Source organism: Zootoca vivipara, chromosome 9 (genome assembly GCF_963506605.1).
Source record: "Zootoca vivipara chromosome 9, rZooViv1.1, whole genome shotgun sequence".
NCBI lineage: Eukaryota > Metazoa > Chordata > Lepidosauria > Squamata > Lacertidae > Zootoca > Zootoca vivipara.
This window is the reverse complement of record NC_083284.1, coordinates 7,670,354-7,695,219: the sequence shown is the minus strand read 5'-3', so window position 1 is coordinate 7,695,219 and position 24,866 is coordinate 7,670,354. Positions and strand designations below refer to the sequence as shown.

Genomic DNA, 24,866 nt, shown 5'->3' with positions numbered 1-24,866 from the left:
GGTAGCCTACAGCTCAATATTTCACCAAGAAGTTTGGAGTTGGGCTAGCAGAGCCAAAATTAAAATAACGGAACGGGATATGACAGACTTCTGTCATATGAGACAAATGTGGATCTCTCCACAAGGCAGATGCCTTAATCCACTGGTTCACAGCTAGTGTAAAGGAGATCTGCTAGGAGTCACACTAGCAGTGCTGGTCACCATGACTCCCTCCCTAAGCACTGGCCTAGACTTCATTATTATAATCAGCACTGTTCATACCAGGAGAGATGAACGGGAGAGGGGAAAAACCCCCTGCAAATCCTCCTTAAAGAAAACCAAATCCTGTTCTCAGGGGAAATTATGCATTTCAATTTACTTATTTTGCATAAGCTTGTTCAGTTTGAATACTCAACTGGATATTTTGAGCTTTCATAAAATTTCAGGGTGTTTTTCCCTCTCCATTGTTGGCAAAGAATGGCAAACTTGTAGGACACAAATAAGAATATTAACAGCAGCAACAATAATAATGTTGCCAGATCCCTGCCCCCAAAGAGCATACAATATAAATGTCAGCAGCAACCAAGACAATAGAGGAAAGGAAGATTCAGCAGAGAGGAGGGAGAGGGCAGGTTTCATTCGTTCATTCATTCCCTGCCTTTTTCATTGATCAATGAGAGTCAAGGTAGTGTCAGGCATGTAGGAGTCACTTTGGTTGAGAGTTGAAACTAAGCAGGCTAGCCAACTGCATGCCTTATTTACTTGAGACATTTTATTCAACTCTTAAGATTTATTTACCAAGGACAAGGTATGAGGTCTGCATAACCCCAGTAGATAGTGCTGCTCAGGACCGCAGTACCTCAAGGACAGCCTCTTTCCATATGAACCTACCCAGTCCCTGAGATCATCCTCTGAGTCCCTTCTTTATGCGCCTCCTCCTCCTTGAGAGGTCCGGAGGGTGGCAACACGAGAACCGGAGCTTCTCTGCAGTGGCTCCCCATCTGTGGAATGCTCTCGTCAGGGAAGTTCACCTGGCGCCTTCTTTATATACCTTTAGGCGCCAGGCAAAAGCATTCCTTTTTAACCAGGCCTTTGGTTAACCTGATCGACATACCATACCCTTTCAAAATGTGGCTCTTTTTTGGGGGGTGCTATTGGATTACTGTCCTTATTTTGATTTTATATATTGTGAACTTTTCTGTGAACCACCCTGAGACCTCTGGGTATAGGCTGGTATATAAATTAAAACAAACAAACAAAAAATCAGCTAGCTGTCGGCAGCTAGATTCCAGTTGTGGGTGAACTACCACAAACCCTCAGACTAACACTCTATATTCTTTTAAATGTGTTTGCGGGAGGGGGTGCAGGAAGGCAGTGGTTATTGCTTTGTTTTCTTCTTGTTCTTGTTTTTATTATGCATTTGGTGTTCTTATCTTGTATCTTTACAGACCGACCTGAAATCTGCAGGTGAAGGGTGGTATACAAATTTAATAAATAATTATAAATAAAGATGCAGACACAAAGTTATTTACCATTGAAACAAAGGTATCGTACTTTTCCGTGTATAAGACTATGTTTTTTACTCTAAAATAATGTTCAAAATCTTGGCATAGTTCCTATCAGCAAAGGGTACTTGAGACTGCCAAATGGCAGCTATTTGCTTGGAACCACTGGAGTAAAAAACAAGGTTCAAGGGGAACAGATGGTCCCAGAGAAGGTGAGTCTCTGTCCCTGACCTTGCTGATTTTGGGAGGCGTGTGCCAACAGCTGAAGCTATTCCAAAATGCCTGCTTGATCCACAGTTGTCATTTGTGCACCTTTTACCATTTGTCTTAGAGCATTAGTTGCCGGGCAACTTCCTTTGCAAACCCTTCTGCTAGTTTTCAAAGTGCTTCTTGTGCTTTCCACAGCAATCCACAGCCAACAGAGTTATGGGGAAAAAAATTAGGGGGAAAAATTTGAAATGTTTAGGGCAAGGATTGAACATGTGGCTGCTGAAGCTCATTGCGACATTGACAGGCTCTCTCTTGGTCTGAATCAGATTAGGGATGGCAAAAAGAGTACTTATCCCATGTGCTGGTTACTTCAAGGCTGGATTACCGCAATGCCCTCTATGTGGGTCTTTCCTCACTTTGGACCTGGAAACTGTGGTTAGTGCAGAATGCTGCGGCATGACTGGTGCCAGGAGTGAGGCTTTGCCAGCATCTAACTCAGGCACCCCCAAACTCAGCCCTCCAGATGTTTTTGGCCTACAACTCCCATCATCCCTGGCTAACAGGACCAGTGGTCAGGGATGATGGGAACTGTAGTCCCAAAACATCTGGAGGGCAGAGTTTGGGGATGCCTAACTCCTGTACTCAGAGATCTGCTGATTTGCTACCAGGCCAGGTTCAAGGTGTTACTATTAGTTTATCAAGTCCATAACAAAATTGCCTTATTCCACATGTGCCCACTTGACCACTTTGATCGGCTGCTGTTTCAAATTGCTGCTGCTGTTTCAAATTGCTGTGTGTGTGTGTGTGTGTGTGTGTGTGTGTGTGTGATGTTGTTCTTATATATGCAATTGTTCCTTTTTTGGTTTTTCATAGTTTCATTGTATTGAAAAATCACTTAGAGATGCCCTAAGGAAAGTGATTCATGCTTTGATAAAGCTGGGCTTGGCTTATGAAGACTCATCCTGGAACAATTCCACCTGTTCATTTAATGGATGTTGTTTGGATGGTGTTACCTGAGACAGAGAGGAAATCATCCACAGAAGTGATGTCATCGACGGCCTCGGTGAGAACCCGCACTTGCTTCTCCCACTGGTCTTTGAAGACGTCCATGTTGTCTTGGGCCACTTTGCTTTGGGGCCTGGCAGCCAATGTCAGGGCTGCGTTTATCACCTATGAGTCAGAATTGGTTCTTGTGAGCAATGACAAAGAGAAAGAGAGAGAGAGAGAGACCCCCTTCTCAAGGGAAAAAAAGAACAATTTGATTAAAGACTACATTAAAAGCCCAGCTGTGTGCTTTGATCGCTCCGTTCATTAAGCGAGGCTCAGTATACAAATGCATTTTTCGCTATTTGGGCAAGGCAATCAACAATATAATGGAAGGCACAAGACTCTAATCTTCGTACCGGGTGTTTTTCTATGTCAAGCACCTTATGCTCTTTAATACTGCAGAAGGCTTCCAAGTATATACACGCACAGACATATTTTTCATGCACAAATATGGCTTACCTGTGGACACAGACTATCAATCTGGGTTGCTGCCATGCGGACTAATTTTACACCTTCTTCGTTATTGGAAATTGAACAGGCCAAATTGGCAACCTGCAATAAAAGCCAGCAAAATAAAAAATAAAAATGGGTTTGCTGGCAATATGGATAATTCTCCCCTCTCTCTTTTTTATCTGTATGGAAAAATGCCTAGGAACAAAGAAATTGCATGTTAAGGGTATTAGCTTTTTGTGAGCCTTCATCAATCTTGATCAGAAACCTCCCAGAGTGAAAGTAAGACCTAAAAGGGGGTAGAAAGTTCACTTACCAAATCTATCTTTGCTCCTGGCTGAAAGAACAAGCTGCTGAATCATGATGCAACATAATCAGAAAGACCGCCTATGCCTTGAGGTCCCTTAGGTAGGTAGGAATGGCCGAAGGTGTCAGTTTCAGGTTTCTAATTTTCTCAACCTTATCTTTAATTCTCCATATTTCTGTATCAGTTTTGACATTTTTTAAAAAGTTCTCATGAAAATGCCTCCGTAAATGCAAATTCACCCCCCCCCTGGGACATTTTTGCAAAGCACGTTCCCCTGATATACAGTGGTACCTCGCAAGACGAATGCCCTGCAAGACGAATTTTTCGCAAGACGAATGCATCTTGCGATCTGATGGCGACTCACAAGATGAATTTGTTTTGTGAAAAAGTCATCTTGCGAATCGTGGTTTCCCATAGGAATGCATTGAAATTTAATTAATGCGTTCCCATGGGCAAAAAAAGAAATTTCAATGCATTCCTATGGGGAACCACGATTCGCAAGACGATTTTTTCGCAAAACGAATTGACTCGTGGAACGAATTAAATTGTCTTGCGAGGCACCACTTTTAATTCACTTTTGCATGCTAGTTTCATAAAAATATCTACTCTACACTAGCACACACATTTCCATAAACATTGCTTGGCTGGAGAACCACATTGCAAAATTTGGAGAAGTTTGCATTTTGAAGGATGGCTGTGTTTCAATTAACATATTGTTCCCAAGAGGTTGAATTAGATTAGGTAGATTCAACTTTAAATGTGAACTGAAACAAATTTCTCCCCCATTCCCATCCTAAGCTCAGGGAGCTTTGCGCTGAGAAAGAATGAGAAGTTCTGGTGCATTGGAAATGGTAATTATCAGAAGAATTATTCATGCTTGAACTCCCTCTGCCTCTCCTACACTTTTATTAACAATAAATGCAACATGTTATCTGGCCCTGGTTCAAATCCCATAAATATCCCATGTTGCTAATCTCTAGTGCTAATTTTGGATAGAGAACTGTGCCACACAGAATCATGGCAAATGATGTGGATCAAGTCCATTCAATCCAGTGTCCTGTTCTCACAGTGGCAGACCTGTAACTGGTTTTCAGAAGGTACTGTCTCTGACTGTTAGAGGCAGAGCACAGCCATCATGGCTAGTAGCCATTGGCAACCTTATCCTTCATGATATTGTTATCCACTGTTATTAAGACTGTGTTTTTCACAAATCACTGTGCCAACATGAACAGAAGCAAGAACTTCTCTCCCTCCAGATAGCATCCCCCCATAATAAAGTAAAATACAATATGTGCAACACTTAAGCTTTAAGAAGTTTAGAAGAGGAACTCCTGGCCTGAAAACTTTTTAACATTAATCAAACAAATAAGCAAAGCAAGTTGAGTGGCAGATGTGAAAAATGAAGCCAGATCTGGCTTGGGTATCTGAAAAGCTTATCGACTCCAAATTCTAATTCTCTATTAAAACAAAAAAAAACGTGTTTAATAAATATTCTGCTTGGGTATTATTTATTGTGCCCAGAGGCAAAGCTACCAGTTGGAAATGATTCATGAATGAGTTCAAATGCCTCTGTTCCTCTTTTGCCATTCCTTTGGTCTCCCCTCGTGGCATTAATCTGTTCCTGTTTCCAATGCACAGCACCATATAAGCCCGGATCCATCTGTTCAAGTAGCGTCCCCCCTCCACCTCCCCCAATTTCACTCCACTGTTATCAAGGACTCGACTTGCATGCATTGCCGTGTCAAGACCTATGGAAGCAACAGCCACTCTAGGCGCCAAGAAAAGCCTTCCAGACACATCCCGTCCCAGCTCTTGATTGAAACGTGAGGGATCTTGTTTTTATTTCAAAAGGAGACAAATGAATTGGCCTTTTCACTAACAGCCCTGCAGCGCCCACATCAGAAATGCTCCGTTAAGATGACAGGCTCCAGCTGATTTGCTGTGTTTGCTCGTCAGCTGCTGCTTTGCATACATCAAAGGATACCCCTAATCTTCATTAAAAAGCCCCCCAAAGCTACAGCAAACAGTAATTAGGATGCGAAGGCAGGGCTAGGAATTCAGATCTTTCAACTTAAAAGACAGTGCAGGATTGGGGGCCTTAAACACTAGCAAGGAACATTAAAGTTCAGATGGGCAGGGCAGACAGAGACATGTGCTTCTCCTGTTACAAAATAAACCATCTTTCAAGCTTCCTTTCCCCTTTTATGATCCTCAAGATGAAAGCACTGTCCTAAGGCTCCAAAAGCACTATATATATATCTAACCTATTCTTGAGTCCACTGAATATCACCTGAAAGCCACTTTAATGGCACCATAATAGGGTACCTTGAAATGGCAACAGAACCATCAAGCTGGTAGCAGGCTAAGAAAAGAGAAGCCTTTTCAATCCATCACTGGTGGGTCATCTTAGACTCTTTCTTTGTAGGGGTGGGGAATCACATGCTGAATACACTAATGCTTAGGTCTGACTTTAAGTGCTAGTGCTGTCCTGCTTTTTAGAAGCAACAATTCATCAATTTTCACCAAGCTAGGCTGCAGATTGAGTCAAGAGAGCCTTTCCCAGCCTCATGTTCTCTAGTTGTTTTCGACTGCAGCTACAGTTGGCCCCAGACTGTTGGGAGCTATAGTCCAAAACAGCTGGAGGGCACCAGGTTGGGTAAGGCTGTTTTAAGATATTAAAATGCGGGGGGGAGGATGGGTGTGAGACAAGGCACACAGACAACTATTTATCACACTCATGATTCATCATGGGGTGTAATGATGGAGAACCCTACTTGGAGGGTGTTTACCACTTCTTCATGGGAGTCCCACAAATATACTTCATTCTATTGAGTGGCAACCTGAGTGTCACAATGCTTTGAAAGAGCTTGCAATAAAAAAATGGATGAAACTTGGATGAAGGAATTGAGAGGATGCTCATCATCATCATCATCATCAGCAGCATCAAAAAAGTTGTTGTTTAGGTGTGTCCGACTCTTTGTGACCCCATGGACCAGACCACGCCAGGCACACCTGTCTTCCACTGCCTTCCGCAGTTTGGTCAAACTCATGTTAATAGCTTTGAGAACACTGTCCAACCATCTCGTCCTCTGTCATCCCCTTCTCCTTGTGCCCTCAACCTTTCCCAACATCAGGGCCTTTTCCAAGGAGTCTTCTCTTCTCACGAGGTGGCCAAAGTATTGCAGTCTCAGCTTCAGGATCTTAGATGACACCAAACTGGGAGGGCTAGCTAATGCCTCAGAAGACAGAATTTGATTCAAGATGACCTTAACAGATTGGGGAACTGGGCCCAAACTAAGAGAAATGATTTCAATAGGGACAAATGTCAGGTTCTGCACTTAGGAGTAGTCACCTTAGAAAAGGCACATTCTTGTGTCAATACTTTCCAAATATCTCATGGAGGAAGCACACAAAGAAGGGCCTTAGATGACAATCACAGGGTCTAGGTCGGTTCATATGGAAAGAGGTGGTCCTTGAGGTATGGTGGTCCTGAGCCGTTAAGGTGTTGTGGTTCAAAACCAGCACTTTGAGTTGGGCATGGAAACTAATCAGCAGCAAGTGCAGTATGGCCAGGATCAGTGTACTGTGCTCAAACCATTTTGCCCCAGTGAGCAACCTGGCTGCCGAATTCTGCACCAGCTGAAGTTTCCAAACTGCCTTCAGAGGCAGCCCTATGTATAATGCATTGCAGTAATCTAACCTACAGATTACCAGAGCATAGGTGGCAGAAGTTAAGCTAGCCATGTCCAGATAGGGGTGCAGCTGGGCCGCCAGCCGAAACTGATGGAAGGCACTCCATGCCACTTAGGCCATGTGGGCCTCAAGTGAAAGCAAAGGATCCAGAGTAAAGGCAAGGTAAAGGACCCCTGGACAGTTAAGTCCAGTCAAAGGTGACTATGGGGTGTGGCGCTCATCTCACCTTTGGGGGGGGGGAGCCAGCGTTTGTCCACAGACACCTTTCTGGTTCATGTGGCCAGCATGAATAAACCACTTCTGGTGCAACGAGACACCGTGACTGAAGCCAGAGCACACGGAAACACTGTTTACCTTCCTGCCACAGTGGTACCTATTTGTCTACTTGCACTGCCGTGCTTTTGAACTGCTAGGTTGGCAGGAGCTGGGACAGCGCAAAGGGAGCTCACCCCGTCATGTGAATTCAAACCACTGACCTTCTGATCAGCAAGCTCAAGAGGCTCAGTGGCTCAGACCCATGTACCAATCCAGAAGTACCCCCAAGCTATGCACCCGCTCCTTCAGAGGCAGTGTAACCCGAGCTTCACTTTGTTGTCTCTCATCCAGTCCTTTACAGCAGTGTTTCTCAACCTTTTTTGGGCCACGGCACACTTGTTCCGTGAAAAAAATCACGAGGCACACCACCATAAAAAAAGTTAAAAAATTTAACTCTGTGCCGCCCTATATTATAATTATGACTGTAAGAAACACTTGCCAAATATTGCTTTCTGGCGGGTCAGTGTCGTGTATTGGCGGCCGCCAGGCTCATTTGCACTGAGCTTTGGGAAAGAGGAGGAGAAATATTGCTTTCCGGCGGGTCAGCGTTGTTTATTGGCGGCCGCTAGGCACGTGACAATGCAAATCGCCCTTCTCGTCGCCGCACGTCGCGGCACACCAGCCAGCGTCTCGCGGCACACTAGTGTGCCACGGAACAGCGGTTGAGAAACGCTGCTTTACAGAGCCAAGACATCAGTCCTGCACATCCACTGCCTTGCCTGCAGATGTAAAGGAGAGGTAGAACTGTGTGTCCTTAGCCTATTGTTGTCAATGTACTCCAAAACTCTGGAAAACCCCATGCTTAAGCAAAGGTTGGATCTGCCATGGATGCTGTATCTGAGATTCCTGCAATATAGTGGGTTGGGATAGATGAACCTCAGGTTCCCTTCCAAAGCTACAATTCTATGATTCTATGAACTGTAATAATACCTCTTGTTTGCCAGGATGGAGGATAGAGTTGTTTGGGGTACGTTGTTTTAGAAGTTGAACGCACACTCACACTATTGATCCAGATTCTACACCCACCCACACAGCATGTTTGCATCTTCGTCATATCTACTTCAGCCTTCAGGAACTGATCTAAGTCCATTTGTCACTGTGGGAGCAACAATGCATTTAAGGAGAACCAGGTTCTTGCCAACGCAAGTGGCCCATAAAATATATATGCATGCCAAGGTACCTGGCTAAATTGTTTCTAAATTAGTATTCATTAAGTGGCTCAAGCAGCTAAATGTGTGCTTTTTGTAAGGCTGATTCAACAGAAGAAGAAGAAAGGACTTTTTATTAGAAGGTCACAGAGATTAGCTCTGCAACTGGACAGCTGACTCAGCTAGGAAAACAAAGTCCATGGAGGGAATTACTATTACTATTACTGTTACAACCAATGATTGTTAATTCCACAAACAGGTATAAAAGAAAAATAAGCTATTTAGCACCATGCAGGTAAGTTGGTTTCTTGCACTGTGAACTTTCAAGCCACATTCATCAAAAGCAAAAAGTGAATTGAGGAGGCAGGGAATGTGGAAAGGTGGGAGGAAGGGGCAAGACCTTATAGATGATTATTTGGAAAACTGGTGCAGGCTAGACCAGGCTTATCTTGGGTTTCATCTGGAGTGGAGGGCAAGGCAAAACTGGGAGGGAACAATCCAGAATAAATTCTCCTTCTTGCTCAGCCCAGCGAGCAAGACTGTTGAACATATAAATGGTGTCCTCTGTCTGGTGAGAACAGGGACTTATCTCATTCTGGAGAAGTTCAGCCTTTGATGATTCTCCCGGTGAGCACAGCTGGACACACCATTTCCTACCTCTCAATTTGGCAGCAAGTAATTCTGCATTGAGTTTGGGGAGACCAGTGCATTCTACTGTTAAAATGTTGGGCCCACAACAAAAGGGGTGGGGTGGTGATTAGTGGCGGTCTTTGGGCTTTTAAATTTCAGTGGCCCCTTGTGCGATGCCAAAATTTGACACACACCCTGCCTCTCACACTCTGTTCTAAATCCTTATTTTGGTGCCCCCTGCGGCACCCTCTCAGCTCTGCACCCAGTCCAGTGTGGTTGAACCGTTCACACTCACTTAAATATGCCTCTGGTGGAATTGCAAAAGAACTGAGTGTGTCACACAAGCCTTTCGCTCTCTTGCTCCCCTTCCCCATACTGGTCCATCTTCCATGCCACTCCTCTGCTGTTTTCCTCATTTTGCTGCCTTTTCTTCCTCTTTGCTTGGATGCTTATCCTGCCATTTCCTGCTCTCTCTCTCTCTCTCTCTCTCTCTCTCTCTCTCTCTCTCTCTCTCTCTCTCTCTCTCTCTCTCTCTCTCTCTCTCCTCCTTTACAGCCCTCCCACTCTCATGTCCTTGTTCACCTCTTCCCCCTTGTCTATTGTCATCCCTGTCTCTGTCGACCCCACCTCCCTCCCTCCCACTTCTCAGTTCCTCCTACCAGCTGCATCTGGTTCTGCCCTCATCGCTCTCCTTCACCCCTTCCCTGCCCCCTCGCCTCCTACTCTGTTTTATCCTGTCTTCATCCCACCTCCTTCCTCCTCTAAGCTGCTCCATCCCCTCCATCTCTTCCCTTCCGCTATTTCCCTTATATCTTCTGGTACTTCCTGCTTCCTCCTCTGATCAAATGCAGACAATGGCTCTGTGCAGTCTGCTGTGCAAGCCTTCATTCCAGTGGATTCACCTGACAAGAGACCTGGGTTATTTATGCATGTGATGCATGCATAGTGCTTTTTAAGAGTTTGGAGAGAATCTGCCCTCTTTGCTATTCCTTCTTTCTTTCCTCCCTCCCTCCCTTCTTTCCTTCCTCTTGCTAATCTTGGTGTTCTCCTAAGCAGACAAAGATCTTCCACTTGGACTGCATCAGGGCGGGTATGCACCCTTAAACATTACTATTATAGGAAAGCATGTCCCATAGTGCAACCCATTCACTGTGTCTGCTGTCCTCATTCTAGATGAGTGCAGTTGAGTACACAACTAGTCCATAGCCACCTAGGTACAGATTTCCAGCAGGTTTGGGATTCACTTATCTTATTTTGGAAATTAAATACCCTGCTCCACTTTTCCGCATGGTGATCTGTAGCATCTATAATTGGGGATTCCATTTTATATGAAAGCAACAGATGGACAAGTCAACCATAGCTCATTTTCGAATGACTCATAAATAAGTCAAAACATTTCCCCCCAAAATGGAACATGGCCATTTTATTTCTGAAACAGTCTGAAATAGATGCCACTAGGCAACTTTTGAGAGTCAGGGATCACTTATCACTCCATTGAAATACCAGGGGACAACAAAAGAGATTTAAAGGTGTTCTCAAGGCAAATCAAAACAAATATAGTATAAGCGCTGATAACTGGGAAACACTAGCCTGCGAGTGGCAAAACATCTCATTGAACTTAGTAGGATAGGATTGTGCTGTAGGTGGAAGAACTTTGATGAATCTGTATGAGCAAAAAACCCTGTTGTGGTGGAATCCATCCCAATGCAAAGGACTCTCTGGAAAGGTGAGTGTTAGATGACAGTGGAAAGGTGAGTGTTCACTCTCCACCAACCTACAAGCCTTGTGACCCTAGCGTCTTATTTGAGGTGTGCATTATGAGATCCCAAAGCTTTTACCCGAGCCAAAGGCCAGAAAGTTCCACTGGCATCTTTCCTCCTACAAACATATTAAGAGTTTGGGGTGGACTAAGGAACCCCCCTCTCTTCCCTGCCAAATGCCACCCCAACATTATACACAGCCCCTGCCCCTGCCAACAGGGACTGATGGGGAAATAGTGTTGGAAGCGACAGGGAGAAATTAAGGTGATTGATTTATTTTCTAAGGCACACGGATAAACACTTTTTACTTCCTGATGGTGCACATTTATGCTCCTTCAATTCGCAGAAGAAAAATTTATTACTCCTATCTGACAGAATTCCTTCTGCGAAGGTCAGAGATAAATGGGCACATCCATCTCCTTTTACCTGTCTTCCCCCAAATTGAGGGTTCTTTTCCAATGTTCAATCTGAGAATGGAGTAAAGGGGGGTGCTGGTGTGTTGTTGTTTTTACCCCCACTCCACCAGCAGTTCTACCTGATTATTTATTTTCCATACTGAAAAGAAAGCACTGAACAAACAGTGCAATGAGAAACAAGCAAGGAGCAAGAGATGTTTAACCGTCTCCGATGTTGAAGGGGGAAAATCTGCAAACCCACCTCCCACACAAAGAACACAGTGCTTGCGAATGGGCACGAAATCTTCCCAGATACGTTGGTGTGCCTTCAACTTTCCTATGAAGTCATGACCAATTTTCTGCAGCGCACACTGTGACAGGACAAAGCAAAGATTAACTCCGTGCCAAACAGAGGCAAGATTTTAATAACATAGCTTCTGTGTTGTTGTTCTTTTCAATGGATGGGAGATGATTTGAATCATTGCATGGTTGGCATTATTTAATCAATCTGTTTATTTCTATTTACAGCCACTGCAATATACTACCATACATAGAGTGTTGGGGCGGGGAGGGGGGACAGGACCCGAGGGTTTTCTTGGACTGGATTGGAGGGTCCACAGCCTGAGATATGTCTGCATGCTTCCCAGTGAGTAGACAGAAATGCACACTAGGCACAGAGGGAGGTACTTGTAATTGAATGCCTTCATATAAAGGACATATCACCATTTTTACCCACTGTACTACTACACACTACACACTCCCATACCTCCAGGCAAGAGCTGCCCTGAGAAATGCCCTGTTCACTGCCTCCTGCACTTGTTGCACATTTCTTTGATGAAAATAGAGACACCTTATTTTTAATAATCATCATAATAATAATAATAATGATAATAATAATAGTTTAATTATTTATACCCAGCCCATCTTACTGGGCTGCCACAGCCAATCTAGGTGGTTTCCAACATATATAAAAACATAATAAAACTTATCGACATTAAAAACTTCCCTATATGGGCTGTCTTCAGATGTCATCTAAAGGTTGTATATTCAGGTAGGTAGCCATGTTGGTCTGACACAGTCAAAAATTTTTTTAGAAATATGAAAAAAATTGTCCAGTGACACCTTAGACACCAACTAATTTTTTTCTGGGACCACAAGAAAACTTATACCCAGAACAAACTTAGTTGGTCTCTAAGGTGCCACTGTACAGTTTGATTTTTTTATATATATAAAAAAGGTTGTATCTTGTCATCTTGGCTTAGAAGTCGCATAACTCCATACCTTCCAACATTTCGCCAATGAAAATAGGGATATTAAGGGAAAGTGGTACTATCTGGGATGGGATCAAATCATAAACTGGAATGGCTTCTGTAAATCCAGGACTGTCCCCGGAAAATAGGGACCCTCGGATGGTCTGCCACTGTCTTTAGCATGCCAGGGTTTCCCTGGGCAACCTTCAGTTGCCTCAGGCAGTGGCAGCAGGCATCATTTTCCATTTTGCCTCAGGTGGCAAAGCATCCTGGGTCGACCCTGGTTCAAGGGCATACTGTGGTCAGGTATAATCACTTGTTTTAGCGATGAACAGGGCTAGTGGAGTGTCTGACCTATGGAGAGTCCCAGGGGCCAGACAGAGAGATCTGGAGGGGTGCATTCAGCCCCCAGATCTGAGGTTTCCATATCCCTGGTGTACAGGATCTACACCCTATACTGCAGGAAGATATTCAGAGTTACTGCATCCAGTGCTTCAGAGTCACTGGGCAGCCTTGATTGACCCTTTTACATGAGGGGAAGACAACATTAGTGTTTCGGAGTGCAGTTCCAGTAAGCCCCATCGAGTATGGTCAAACAAGGTGGAAGTTCACCACATCTCAAAAGTAGAACATTGGTGAGCCCTGCCCTACATGATTGCCAGTGGGATGAAGAAGCACCACCACCAAAACAGTGGGGATTGAACACATACACCATTGACTTGAATAGATGCAACTTACATGAGGTCATTAAATGCACTTAAAATGAGGAGCACAGCTGCAGAGCCATTTTGGGTGCTGCCATGATTGCAGAAATGAGAATGGCTACCTTTGTGAAGTTCCACATAGCCCCCCGCCCCCTGCAGTCTTCATCACGCTGCAAGCCCCACCAACCAGCCCACACATGGCTCTATGTTTCTGACCCAGGTTTAAGAGCTACTTTGAGCTTGCTATTTGACCTTCCGAACCACTGCATGGAAGGCATACCCCAAGGTGCAATGAAGGATTATTTGTTTTCCCTCTTGTAGATAAGGAACGATGAAGTGAGTGTTGCTCAGACCAACCTTTGCTTGCTTGTTTGTGTTTTTTTGCAAATGGCACGATGCAAACAGAATTATTGCTGTAACTTCAGAAGTTCTGCATCAACAAATACAGAAAAAAGGGAGGAAATCCCACCTTTCTAGCTGAGATCTGATAGTGGTATAGGAAGATTCTGGAGCAAACAGCCAAGAGATTCAGCTTCTCTCTTAAAGATTCTTCTTAGAGTTAAGACTCACCATGTAAGCTTGAAATAAGAGTTTTAGATTTATTCCTCAAATACTTCAGCAACACCACCACCCCGAAAAAATGTTGCTATTTTATTTTTTTAAAGGTGCAGGCGGGGGAGGGGGGGACAGACAAATCTACAACATGGGGCGGGGGATAGAACAATTTATTGTAGACTCTGGCTATTCCAACATTAATCACTGAATGCACTGAATACATACATATCTCTAAATTATGGGATGTCTAAATTAAAGTATGCATTTTTTCCAGGTTTTGGCTACAGTTTAATCTTTATTAGAGAGCTAACGGAACTGTACAAATTTTCAGCTGAGCAGTAAACCAAGCCATATGGCCTATCTGATTAAGGACTGCTACGGGGATAATATCCCTGATTAGGCCTCAGTCCTCAGAGATTTGCAGTTTAACTCATGAAAGCAGATTACCTTTTTCGAAGAAGCATTATTAGCTCGTAAATACATAAGACCGTTTGCACATAATTGTGCTGCCTTTCTCTCCATTTCAAAGCCCTCTGATTAGATGGCTTCTCTTGCGCTGCTTAAACAAGCAAACAAAAAATTAAAAACATTTCAGGCCGACTAAACGCAATTTTTGTAATGATTTTCTAATAAGCATAACTTAAAAGAAATATTTTCAGCAACCCACTCTTGTGCAGCACAAAACAGGAAAGAAAACACTAATTGGTTTTTTATTATTATTAAAAAATGCATAAGTTTCCAAATGGGGCTCTAGATTAAAGAAAAAGATGATCTGCTAAAACATGAATTTAGCTGTTGATGTCTGAATGCTCTTGATAATTTTACTACAAGAGCTAATCCCAACCTAGCATTTCTCCTTCAGAGAAGAATATCTATGAAGGGCCAAAGCTCAGAGGTTTAGCATCTGTCTTGAATGCAGAAGGTCTGCGGTTCAATACCCATTATTCCAGGCACAGCTGGAAATGTCCCCTGCCTGAAACCCTGGAGACTTGCTGCCAATCAATGTGGACCAAATATGTAGCAGCTTTGGTCCTCCAGATGTTGTTGAATTGCAGCTCCCATCACCCCTGGCCATTGACCATGTTTGCTAGGGCCAAATGTTCCCTGCCCCTGGTGGAGACAATACAGAGCTAAATGGACCAATGGTCTGACTCCGTATAAGGCAGCTTGCCAAGTTCCTATTCATGGAAGGATACTGGGTCATTTCTTCATTGCATTAATTGAGAACTACACTGTGGCTGTATTCTATTTAAATCTGAAAAGATGGCACTTGCTGCCCTCTATAGCAGGCAAGAGCAGATGGAGGATTTCCATTCCGTTTTGGCTAGCTGAAGGTTTGCTGTTTGTGAGTGCAAGAGTGCATTTTCCTGCCAAACCACTGGGGGACGAAGGCCCAACTCTTCAGTCTAATCCTCAATTTTAATTCCAGCAGGGATGGAACACCTTGGACTGAAGCTTACACATAGCTATTTGCTCTTGCATGCCTAACACAACAGCTGTGATTTGAAAGAGGATTTCAAAAATATCATTTCCCTGTTTTCCCTTACTCTGAATCTTGTATTTGCTTCCTTGCAAACAAAAGTGACACAGCAAACTCAAACTTTCTCATCTGCAAAAGGGGATATGTAAATTTCTTCATGGTAAGGAGGCCGTCATTTTATCTTTGATGGGGGAAGTGGGTGGTTTTCTCATTGCAACCAAAACGGCAACCCCAATGCACAAGAGTGTTGGTGGAGTGTAAGCTCTTGGGTAGCCATTTCCCAGAAGAAATGCATCTCTTGGGGGACTTTTTCGTGACTTTCACAATGCACAAGGCGATTGCTCAAACACAGTTTTAAGGAGGACTATGGCAGATCCCAGATTATTGAGTCCTGGCCAAACCATACTTAATCATTGAACAGAGAACCAAAGTCTCCATTTTAGTACCCATTTGTGAGTAGTGCTTGAATTTCAGGGAAATTGTGTCTTAGAGATTTCTCAATCTGGTGGTGTTACCTTGGAGCCTGATGTAAAAAACATCTGACAAAATTTGAGCACTTGAATCCTTGGACAATGGTAACACTAAGGTTCTGGATCTAGACGAGAAAGAGAAAAATAACAGACTGGAAAGGGTCTTATGTCTATGAAAAGTAGGCATTGGGACTTAGTTATGATTTAATGAACTATATTTGCATGGACTTTAACTTTTTGATGTGCTTTATTAATGTATCTGAAACTTTGTGGGTAGAATAAGAGCAAGGAGGATATACCCTGCCCTGTGGGTTAAATCACAGAGCCTAGGGGCTTGCCAATCAGAAGGCCAGCGGTTCAAATCCCCACGACAGGGTGAGCTCCTGTTGCTCGGTCCCAGCTCCTGCCAACCTAGCAGTTCAAAAGCATGTCAAAGTGCAAGTAGATAAATAGGGACCGCTCCGGCGGGAAGGTAAACGGCGTTTCCGTGTGCTGCTCTGGTTCGCCAGAAGCGGCTTAGTCATGCTGGCCACATGACCTGGAAGCTGTACGCTGGCTCCCTTGGCCAATAGAGCGAGATGAGCACCGCAACCCCAGAGTCGGTCACGAGTGGACCTAATGGTCAGGGGTCCCTTTACCTTTTTACCCTGCCCTCAAATTGTCTGAACAAATGCACTGTACAGAGTGTGTTTACTTGAAAAGAGAGCTTTTCATAGCCTCTGATATTTGAAGGCATCTGACCTAATAGGTTCTGGAGCCAGGTAGGTGGTTATGACCTCTGATAGCACTGTCCCCCCCCCTCTCTCTCTCTCTCTCTCTCTCTCTGTGTGTGTGTGTGTGTGTGTGTGTGTGTGTGTGTGTGTTTTCCCTGTCTGTTATCCAAAAGGAAACCGTTTGTGTGACTCAAAGTAAAGAAGAGGGCACACAGAGGACACATGGTAAACAAGAACTTTTAACATCAAGAGGCCTAGAGAGAAAAGGCCATACAGCAGGGGTCAGCAAACTTTTTCAGCAGGGGGCCGGTCCACTGTCCCTCAGACCTTGTGGGGGGCCGGACTATATTTTGAAAAAAAATGAACGAATTCCTATGCCCCACAAATGATCCAGAGATGCATTTTAAATAAAAGGACGCATTCTCCTCATGTAAAAACACCAGGCAGGCCCCACAAATAACCCAGAGATGCATTTTAAATAAAAGGACACATTCTACTCATGTAAAAACATGGTGATTCCCGGACCATCCGCGGGCCGGATTTAGAAGGCGATTGGGCCGCATCCGGCCCCTGGGCCTTAGTTTGGGGACCCTGCCATACAGCATATTGCTGCTTGCAACATAGAACTGAAATTGAAGGCACCATGCCTGAGAGAACTTTCTAGTATGGCAAGCTAGGAGGGACAATACATTGCAATGAAGGTGGGAAAGCTAAAGAGGAACTCTCCCCGGCAAAATAAAAAGCCAGCCCAATGACAACTGAGCATGTTCAGTGGTCATTAAATGCTGACAGTTAGTTGGTGGGATAGAGATTGAAAACTAGGAAAGGAAGAATGCAATGGATTTATCCTGGAGAAGGGTGTGGCTATCTGAATGGAACTTTGAACAGGAATGTCCCTCACTGCAACAATGTTTAGAATCTTGTTGCTAAAGAAACTTCATCAGCACCTACAGATATGCAACTTTCGCTTTCAAAAACCAAAGTAATTGATATTTGCAGTGTATGCCTTCCTCTCTGTTAAAACCACCTACAATCCTCTCCCATCTACGTATACATTTCTGCAAGTTGCATTGCTAATTTATCTTGACTTTTCCTCTAAGCAGATTGCTAAAGGCAATGTGATATCTAAGAGCAACATATATTTAAACAAAATGTTAATATCTTTATTTTTAGACACAATGGTTCTTGCGTTAATATAACACTGAATGATTAAGACTAAGTGGTGATATTTTCCTTCTGTTGAGGAAAACAAGAAAGGGCTGTAATTTGAACCTTAAAATGTGAATGGTTAAACAAACCTAAGCATTTATTCTGGTGACAACTAATGATGTATTCGGAAAGCCTCAGCATTAAATGCCAAAAGAAATTTAACTAAGAATCCGCTTTCTAACTAACATAACTTTTAATAGTTTTTTTTTGTGTGTGTATACTTGTGCACATACTTGGGTTTGTGTATGCTGTCAATGGCTACTAGCCATTATGATGGGGTTCAAGGAATCTGATCCCCCTCCCTCACAGCGGGTGGCTAGTAATTGGAAAGACAAGAAGCTCTTACCAAGGTATTTTATTCAATATTCACAGAGAGAGACGCAGCATGCTCTCTCTAAGATAATGGCTTTGCTCCGAGTAATCTCCTCCCCCCCTTACCTTCTCAGTCATCAACAGCTCTACCTTCCTTATGGTGTCTGCTTAGGGACAATTGTCTCTGGGTTCTCTGCTCTCCTACTTTCATTGCTCCCTGGCTTCTGGGAGAAAGCGGGTCTGGAGAGCTCTCTAGTGATAATGTGTCAGCAAGCTGTTCCTGCTCTGATACTCCCATTATTTCCCAGCTTTGCCCCTCTTCTATCTATGAGCTGTGACCCTCTGCAAATCACCATTATAAATCTATACTGTCCTCTCCTCTCCACCATTCCTTCTTAGTCCAGTCCCTGACAAGTATCAGAGGTGGTATAACTCTGAATGCTGGCTGCTGGGAATCATAAGTGGGGAGAGGGCTGTTGTGCTCAGGTTTTGCTTGCAGGCTTCCCATCAGGGCATCTGTTTGGCCACTATGAGATGCCCTGTGTGGTGTAGTGGTTAAGAGCGGTAGACTCGTAATCTGGTGAACCGGGTTCGCTTCCCTGCTCCTCCACATGCAGCTGCTGGGTGACCTTGGGCTAGTCACACTTCTCTGAAGTCTCTCAGCCTCACTCACCTCACAGAGTGTTTGTTGTGGGGAGGAAGGGAAAGGAGATTGTTAGCCGCTTTGAGACTCCTTCGGGTGGTGATAAAGTGGGATAGCAAATCCAAACTCTTCACTATGAGAGCAGGATGCTGGACTAGATGAGCCTTTGGCCTGATCCAACAGGACTCTTCTCTTATTTGTTTATTTTCAATTTAAATACAACACATAAAGGTGCTTTTTTTAAAAAGGTGAAGAAAGAGGAAACAAAGAAAAAAAGTAAAGTATATCAATAGAAACAATTGTTAACAATTATAATTTTTAACCTACTGTATTTTGTTTAAACAAATTCCAAATTTCACAGAATCAAAGAATCATAGAATTGTGGAGTTGGAAGGGACCCCAAGGGTCATCTAGTCCAACCTCCTGCAATGCAGGAATCTCAACTAAAGCATCCATGACAGATGGCTTAAAAACTTCCAATAAAGGAGAGTCCACAACCTCCCAAGGGAGACCATTCCAATGTTGAACAGCCCTTACTATCAGAATTTCATTATACTTGTTCATGCAGTCTACATCAATAAGCAATTGGCTCACAGGTGGCAAGCATAATCAGGTCTTCAATCCATTGAATAAATGGATCAACAGGACTCTTATGCACACATACATTTATCACGGCAAGTCAAGCAATATTGTGTTCAGGGCTGGCCCAAGTCATTTTGGCACCTGACACAAATCACAAAATGCCCCCCACCCTAAAAAATAAAAAAGCCAGGGAAGAAGTGAGCTGGGGATCTACAACAGCAACAAGGGCGAAGAGTGACAATCTACATGTGATGTGTTCCTTGGAGGCTGGATTTGTTGCCCCTGCGGATCCTGCTGCCAAAGGCGATCACTTCACCTTGCCTCATAGGCGGGTTGGCCCTGATTATGCTGGTCTCCAAACCACTCTCATAACAGCCACAGGAAACTTTGACAACATACTTAGGAAAAAGTTTCCCAGGTGGTGGAGTCACAACTTAAAAGGCTTTCTCCCTTTTAGCAGCTACCCCAGAGGGGGACCTGGAGAAGGGCCTAGATGAAGAACTAAGGGTCTCGGTTGGCTCATGTTATAATAGGCATCACAGAAGCTACTGGGGTTCTGAGCCATAAAGATCTTTAATGCTCAAAGCCACCACTTTGAATTGTGTTCAGAAGCAAACAGTAAGCCTGTATTGCCTTCACAGAACTGGTGCTATGTGATCCATTCACCTCAAATATGTGGACAATTGGGCAGCTACATTCTACACTGGTCGAAATTTCCGAACCATTTTCGAAAGGAGCTCCGTAGAAAGCCCATTGCAATAATCCAGTCTTGAGGTTTATCAGTGGATAGATAACTGTAGCCAAACAAATGAATCTCAAGTATCCTTTAGGAACCCAGAGTAATCAGATCTTAGCAACCCCTCTCCAAGACACTTAGACTACTCTACAGCTCTTCCGGAGGAAATAGTTTAGTTGGTAGTCATTATCAAGGTATGGAAAGTCAGTAAACTTTAGAGCTCTCCCAACAAAGCCTTTGGTATTGTTGTTGAGTACATCCTTGAACTTGGCATGCTTCATCCCACCAAGGACTTTTTCATATTCCCCCAAAAGTGTGCAACATTCAAAATCCAGTTTTTGTGCCAGTTCTGAGGCTGCTTTGGAGCTCCATTTCCCAGGGATTATTTTTGAATTCAAATGTTGGTGGCCCTAAGAACAGCACAAGAGGGAATATGCAACAACACCACCTCCCTCTGTATTTTTATTTTGTTTTAGTATTTTAAAAAGGCCAGCCAGTTGAAATGTCTTAGTGACTGTACAGTATGCAGCAAATAAAATGAACTGTGAAGGCCGTTAAGGCTGTATATGCATCCTCCAGGATCATCTTTTTAAAAAATGATTTATAGTGTTATCAGCAAGCGTTACCACATTAGAAGAAGAAGAAAGAGCCAATGCGTAAAAAGAAGCTTCGAACATTGATGCAAACCACATGACTGAGATGGGATGGGAAGAAATCCCTTCCCACTCTGATTTATTTTTTAAAAAATGCTTTATTGGTTTTTAAAAACTATGTAACAAATGTAACGAACAGAAAAGAAGAAGAAGATCAAATAAACAAACATTTGTTCCATAGTTAGTGGTTGTTATTGAAATTGAAATTGAAATACTTTATTGTCACTTGTACAATATGAGCACCCCCACTCAGCTAACTTAGTCTTAATTCTCCTCATTTACTGACACACACACACCAAACCCGAAAGTCAGTTGCCCCGTTGTTATCTTTTCATTCAGCAGCCTAACAGACCACTTTATATATCACACTTAATAATTACTTAGTAATGAATACTCTGATTTTTGTGCAGGTTCTGCTTTGTTGACAGACAGCAGGACATGAGATCTGGTCTTAGGCTGCTGCTGTCAGTTATGGGAGCAACGGTTCCACTCTGCCATATGAAGATGCTTCATCAAAGTCTGCTCATTACTCCAGCTAACCCACAATGGTCTATTCTGACGAGGAAACAGCCTTCCGGGATCTCATGCAGGGTTCCCCCCTCCCCCCGGTCCTACCAACTGAGATTCTTCAACTGGAGTTGTCGGAGCCTGAAACTGGGAGATTATAAATGCAAGACATGTGGTTTGCCACCTAACTGCAGCAGCCTCCATAGTGGAGTTGGTTCTGAACCCCTAGAACAGGAAAAAAAAATAAAAGTACTAAGGTATACCAAGCCAATCTGTGAAGAAAATGGGTCAGAGATGGACAATTCTGCTTCTCCTTTCTCCCTTCCTCCCCTCCGAAGTACAGCTCCCCATCTGCAAACTTGGGGGCGGGGGGGGGGCACACCAACTCAGAAGATAAAGACTAAAGCCCTCTGCCCAACAAATGTGCTGTGTATCTACTCTTCCTTCATCCTCCTCGTTTCCTCTGAGGAGCATGGATTTAACGATTGATTGATTTTAATTCCTGGTCTCTCTCCTCCTCATATATTTGCACTGTTGCTTATTTGTCTAGCTACAACCGGGATTTGTTTAGTTATCGAGGGTCAGTGCACATGCAACGTGGTTTATAAAGTGATATTGAACAGGGAGAAAACTGCATTCGAATGATACCTGAATAATAAGCAGTCAGTGACAAGAGAAGGTTTGGCTTTATTTCTGGGGTCGACGTGCCCGAGTTTTGTTTTGTGCAAGAAGCGAAGCTCATTTGTTTGTCTTTCTTTTTTCCTTCTCTAGAAATCTTTTTTTAAAAAGCCACTCTCCAGCCTCCCAATAGAAGCCATTTGGAGGACAATTAGCTGACACGGCTGAACTAGGCTGACGATGGGGTTTTGCCCCACAGAGGGGTATTCCCAAGATAGTACAATCAGCTGCAGACAAAACAAAAATGGGCCTCTTGGCCTTTTGGGACATTCAGCCTCTGGCTTTCCATCTTGTCCCCTCTAACACTCACCTTTCAAAAGGACACGACGCTGGGAGGGGCAGAGCCATTGCAATGGGATGGCTACAGTGGCTCTCTACTTGTATTATTTAACAGCATTTATTTGCCAATTCACGTTTCTCAGTAGTCAATATAAGAACAAAACACAGAAAATGGGGCAATACATAATCATAATCATAAAACCAAATACTACCTTTAAAAACCTAGAATCATAGAATCATAGAATCATAGAGTTGGAAGAGACCACAAGGGCCATCCAGTCCAACCCCCTGCCAAGCAGGAAACACCATCAAAGCATTCCTGACAGATGGCTGTCAAGCCTCTGCTTAAAGACCTCCAAAGAAGGAGACTCCACCACACTCCTTGGCAGCAAATTCCACTGCCGAACAGCTCTTACTGTCAGGAAGTTCTTCCTAATGTTTAGGTGGAATTTTCTTTCTTGTAGTTTGAATCCGTTGCTCCGTGTCCGCTTCTCTGGAGCAGCAAACAACCTTTCTCCCTCCTTTATATGACATCCTTTTATATATTTGAACATGGTTATCATATCACCCCTTAACCTTCTCTTCTCCAGGCTAAACATACCCAGCTCCCTAAGCCGTTCCTCATAAGGCATCGTTTCCAGGCCTTTGACCATTTTGGTTGCCCTCTTCTGGACACGTTCCAGCTTGTCAGTATCCTTCTTGAACTGCGGTGCCCAGAACTGGACACAGTACTCCAGGTGAGGTCTGACCAGAGCAGAATACAGTGGTACTATTACTTCCCTTGATCTAGATGCTATACTCCTATTGATGCAGCCCAGAATTGCATTGGCTTTTTTAGCTGCTGCATCACATTGCTGACTCATGTCAAGTTTGTGGTCAACCAAAACTCCTAGATCCTTTTCACATGTACTGCTCTCAAGCCAGGTGTCTCCCATCCTGTATTTGTGCCTTTCATTTTTTTTGCCCAAGTGTAGTACTTTACATTTCTCCTTGTTAAAATTCATCTTGTTTGCTTTGGCCCAGTTGTCTAATCTGTTAAGGTCATTCTGAAGTGTGATCCTGTCCTCTGGGGTGTTAGCCACCCCTCCCAATTTGGTGTCATCTGCAAACTTGCTCAGGATGCCCTCAAGCCCATCATCCAAGTCATTGATAAAGATGTTGAACAAGACTGGGCCCAAGACAGAACCCTGTGGCACCCCACTAGTCACTACTCTCCAGGATGAGGAGGAGCCATTGATGAGCACCCTTTGGGTTCGGTCAGTAAGCCAGTTACAAATCCACTGAATGGTAGCATTGTCTAGCCCACATTTTACCAGCTTCTTTACAAGAATATCATGGGGCACCTTGCCAAAGGCCTTGCTGAAATCAAGATAGGCTACATCCACAGCGTTCCCTTCATCTACCAGGCTTGTAATTCTGTCAAAAAATGAGATCAGATTAGTCTGACATGACTTATTTTTCAGGAACCCATGCTGACTTTTAGTGATCACAGAGTTTCTTTCTAGGTGCTCACAGACTGTTTGCTTAATGATCTGCTCTAGAATCTTTCCTGGTATTGATGTCAGGCTGACTGGGCGGTAATTGTTTCGGTCCTCTCTTTTCCCCTTTATGAAAATAGGGACAACATTTGCCCTCCTCCAGTCTGCTGGAACTTCACCTGTTCTCCAGGAATTTTCAAAGATTATTGCCAGTGGTTCTGAAATCACCTCTGCCAGTTCTTTTAATACTCTTGGATGTAGTTCATCTGGCCCTGGAGACTTGAATACATCTAAACTAGCCAAGTATTCTTGTACTACCTCCTTACTTATTCTGGGCTGTGTTTCCCCTGCTGAATCATCTGCTCCATATTCTTCAGGTCGGGCGTTGTTTTCTTTCTTGGAGAAGACTGAGGCAAAGAAGGCATTGAGGAGTTCTGCCCTTTCTCTGTCCCCTGTTTGCGTTTCACCATCTTCTCCTCTGAGTGACCCCACTGTTTCCTTCTTTTTCCTTTTGCTACGGACATACCCATAAAAGCCCTTTTTGTTGCTTTTAACCTCTCTGGCGAGCCTGAGTTCATTCTGTGCTTTAGCTTTTCTGACTTTGCCTCTACACGTGCTGGCTATATGTTTGAATTCCTCTCTGGAGATTTCCCCCCTTTTCCATTTTTTGTACATATCCCTTTTAAATCTTAACTCAGTCAAAAGTTCTTTAGATAGCCAGCCTGGCTTCTTTAGGCACCTTCCATGTTTCCGTCTCATTGGTATTGCCTGAAGTTGTGCTTTTAATATCTCCCTTTTAACAAACTCCCAACCATCATGAACTCCCTTCCCTTTTAGTATTACTGTCCATGGGATTTCACCCAGCGTTTCCCTAAGTTTTCCGAAGTCGGCTTTCTTAAAGTCTAGAATTTGGACCTTAGTATGCTTGGTTGCTCCTTTCCGCTGGATAATAAACTCCAGAAGAGCATGGTCACTCCCACCTAATGATCCTGCCACTTCTACCCCACTAACCAAGTCATCACTATTGGTTAGGACCAGATCTAAAATGGCTGATCCTCTTGTTGCTTCTCCCACTTTCTGGACAATGAAGCTGTCTGCAAGGCCAGTGAGGAATCTGTTCGACCTTATGCTCTTGGCTGAGTTTGACATCCAACAAATATCAGGATAGTTGAAATCCC

The 24,866-nt window shown here is 43.7% G+C and overlaps 1 protein-coding gene across 3 annotated transcripts in view; it reads right to left on the bottom strand.

Moving 5' to 3' along the window:
• The window catches only part of CTNNA2 (catenin alpha 2), a 540,562-nt gene that overhangs the window by 80,258 nt on the left and 435,438 nt on the right, over positions 1-24,866 (bottom strand). For all 3 annotated transcript variants that reach the window (XM_035103044.2, XM_035103046.2, XM_035103047.2), the window contains 2 exons: positions 3,201-3,293; positions 2,708-2,864 (listed from right to left, as the gene is read on the bottom strand). In XM_035103044.2, coding sequence (XP_034958935.1) covers positions 2,708-2,864; positions 3,201-3,293 — 250 coding nt within the window. The remainder of the gene's footprint in view (positions 1-2,707; positions 2,865-3,200; positions 3,294-24,866) is intronic.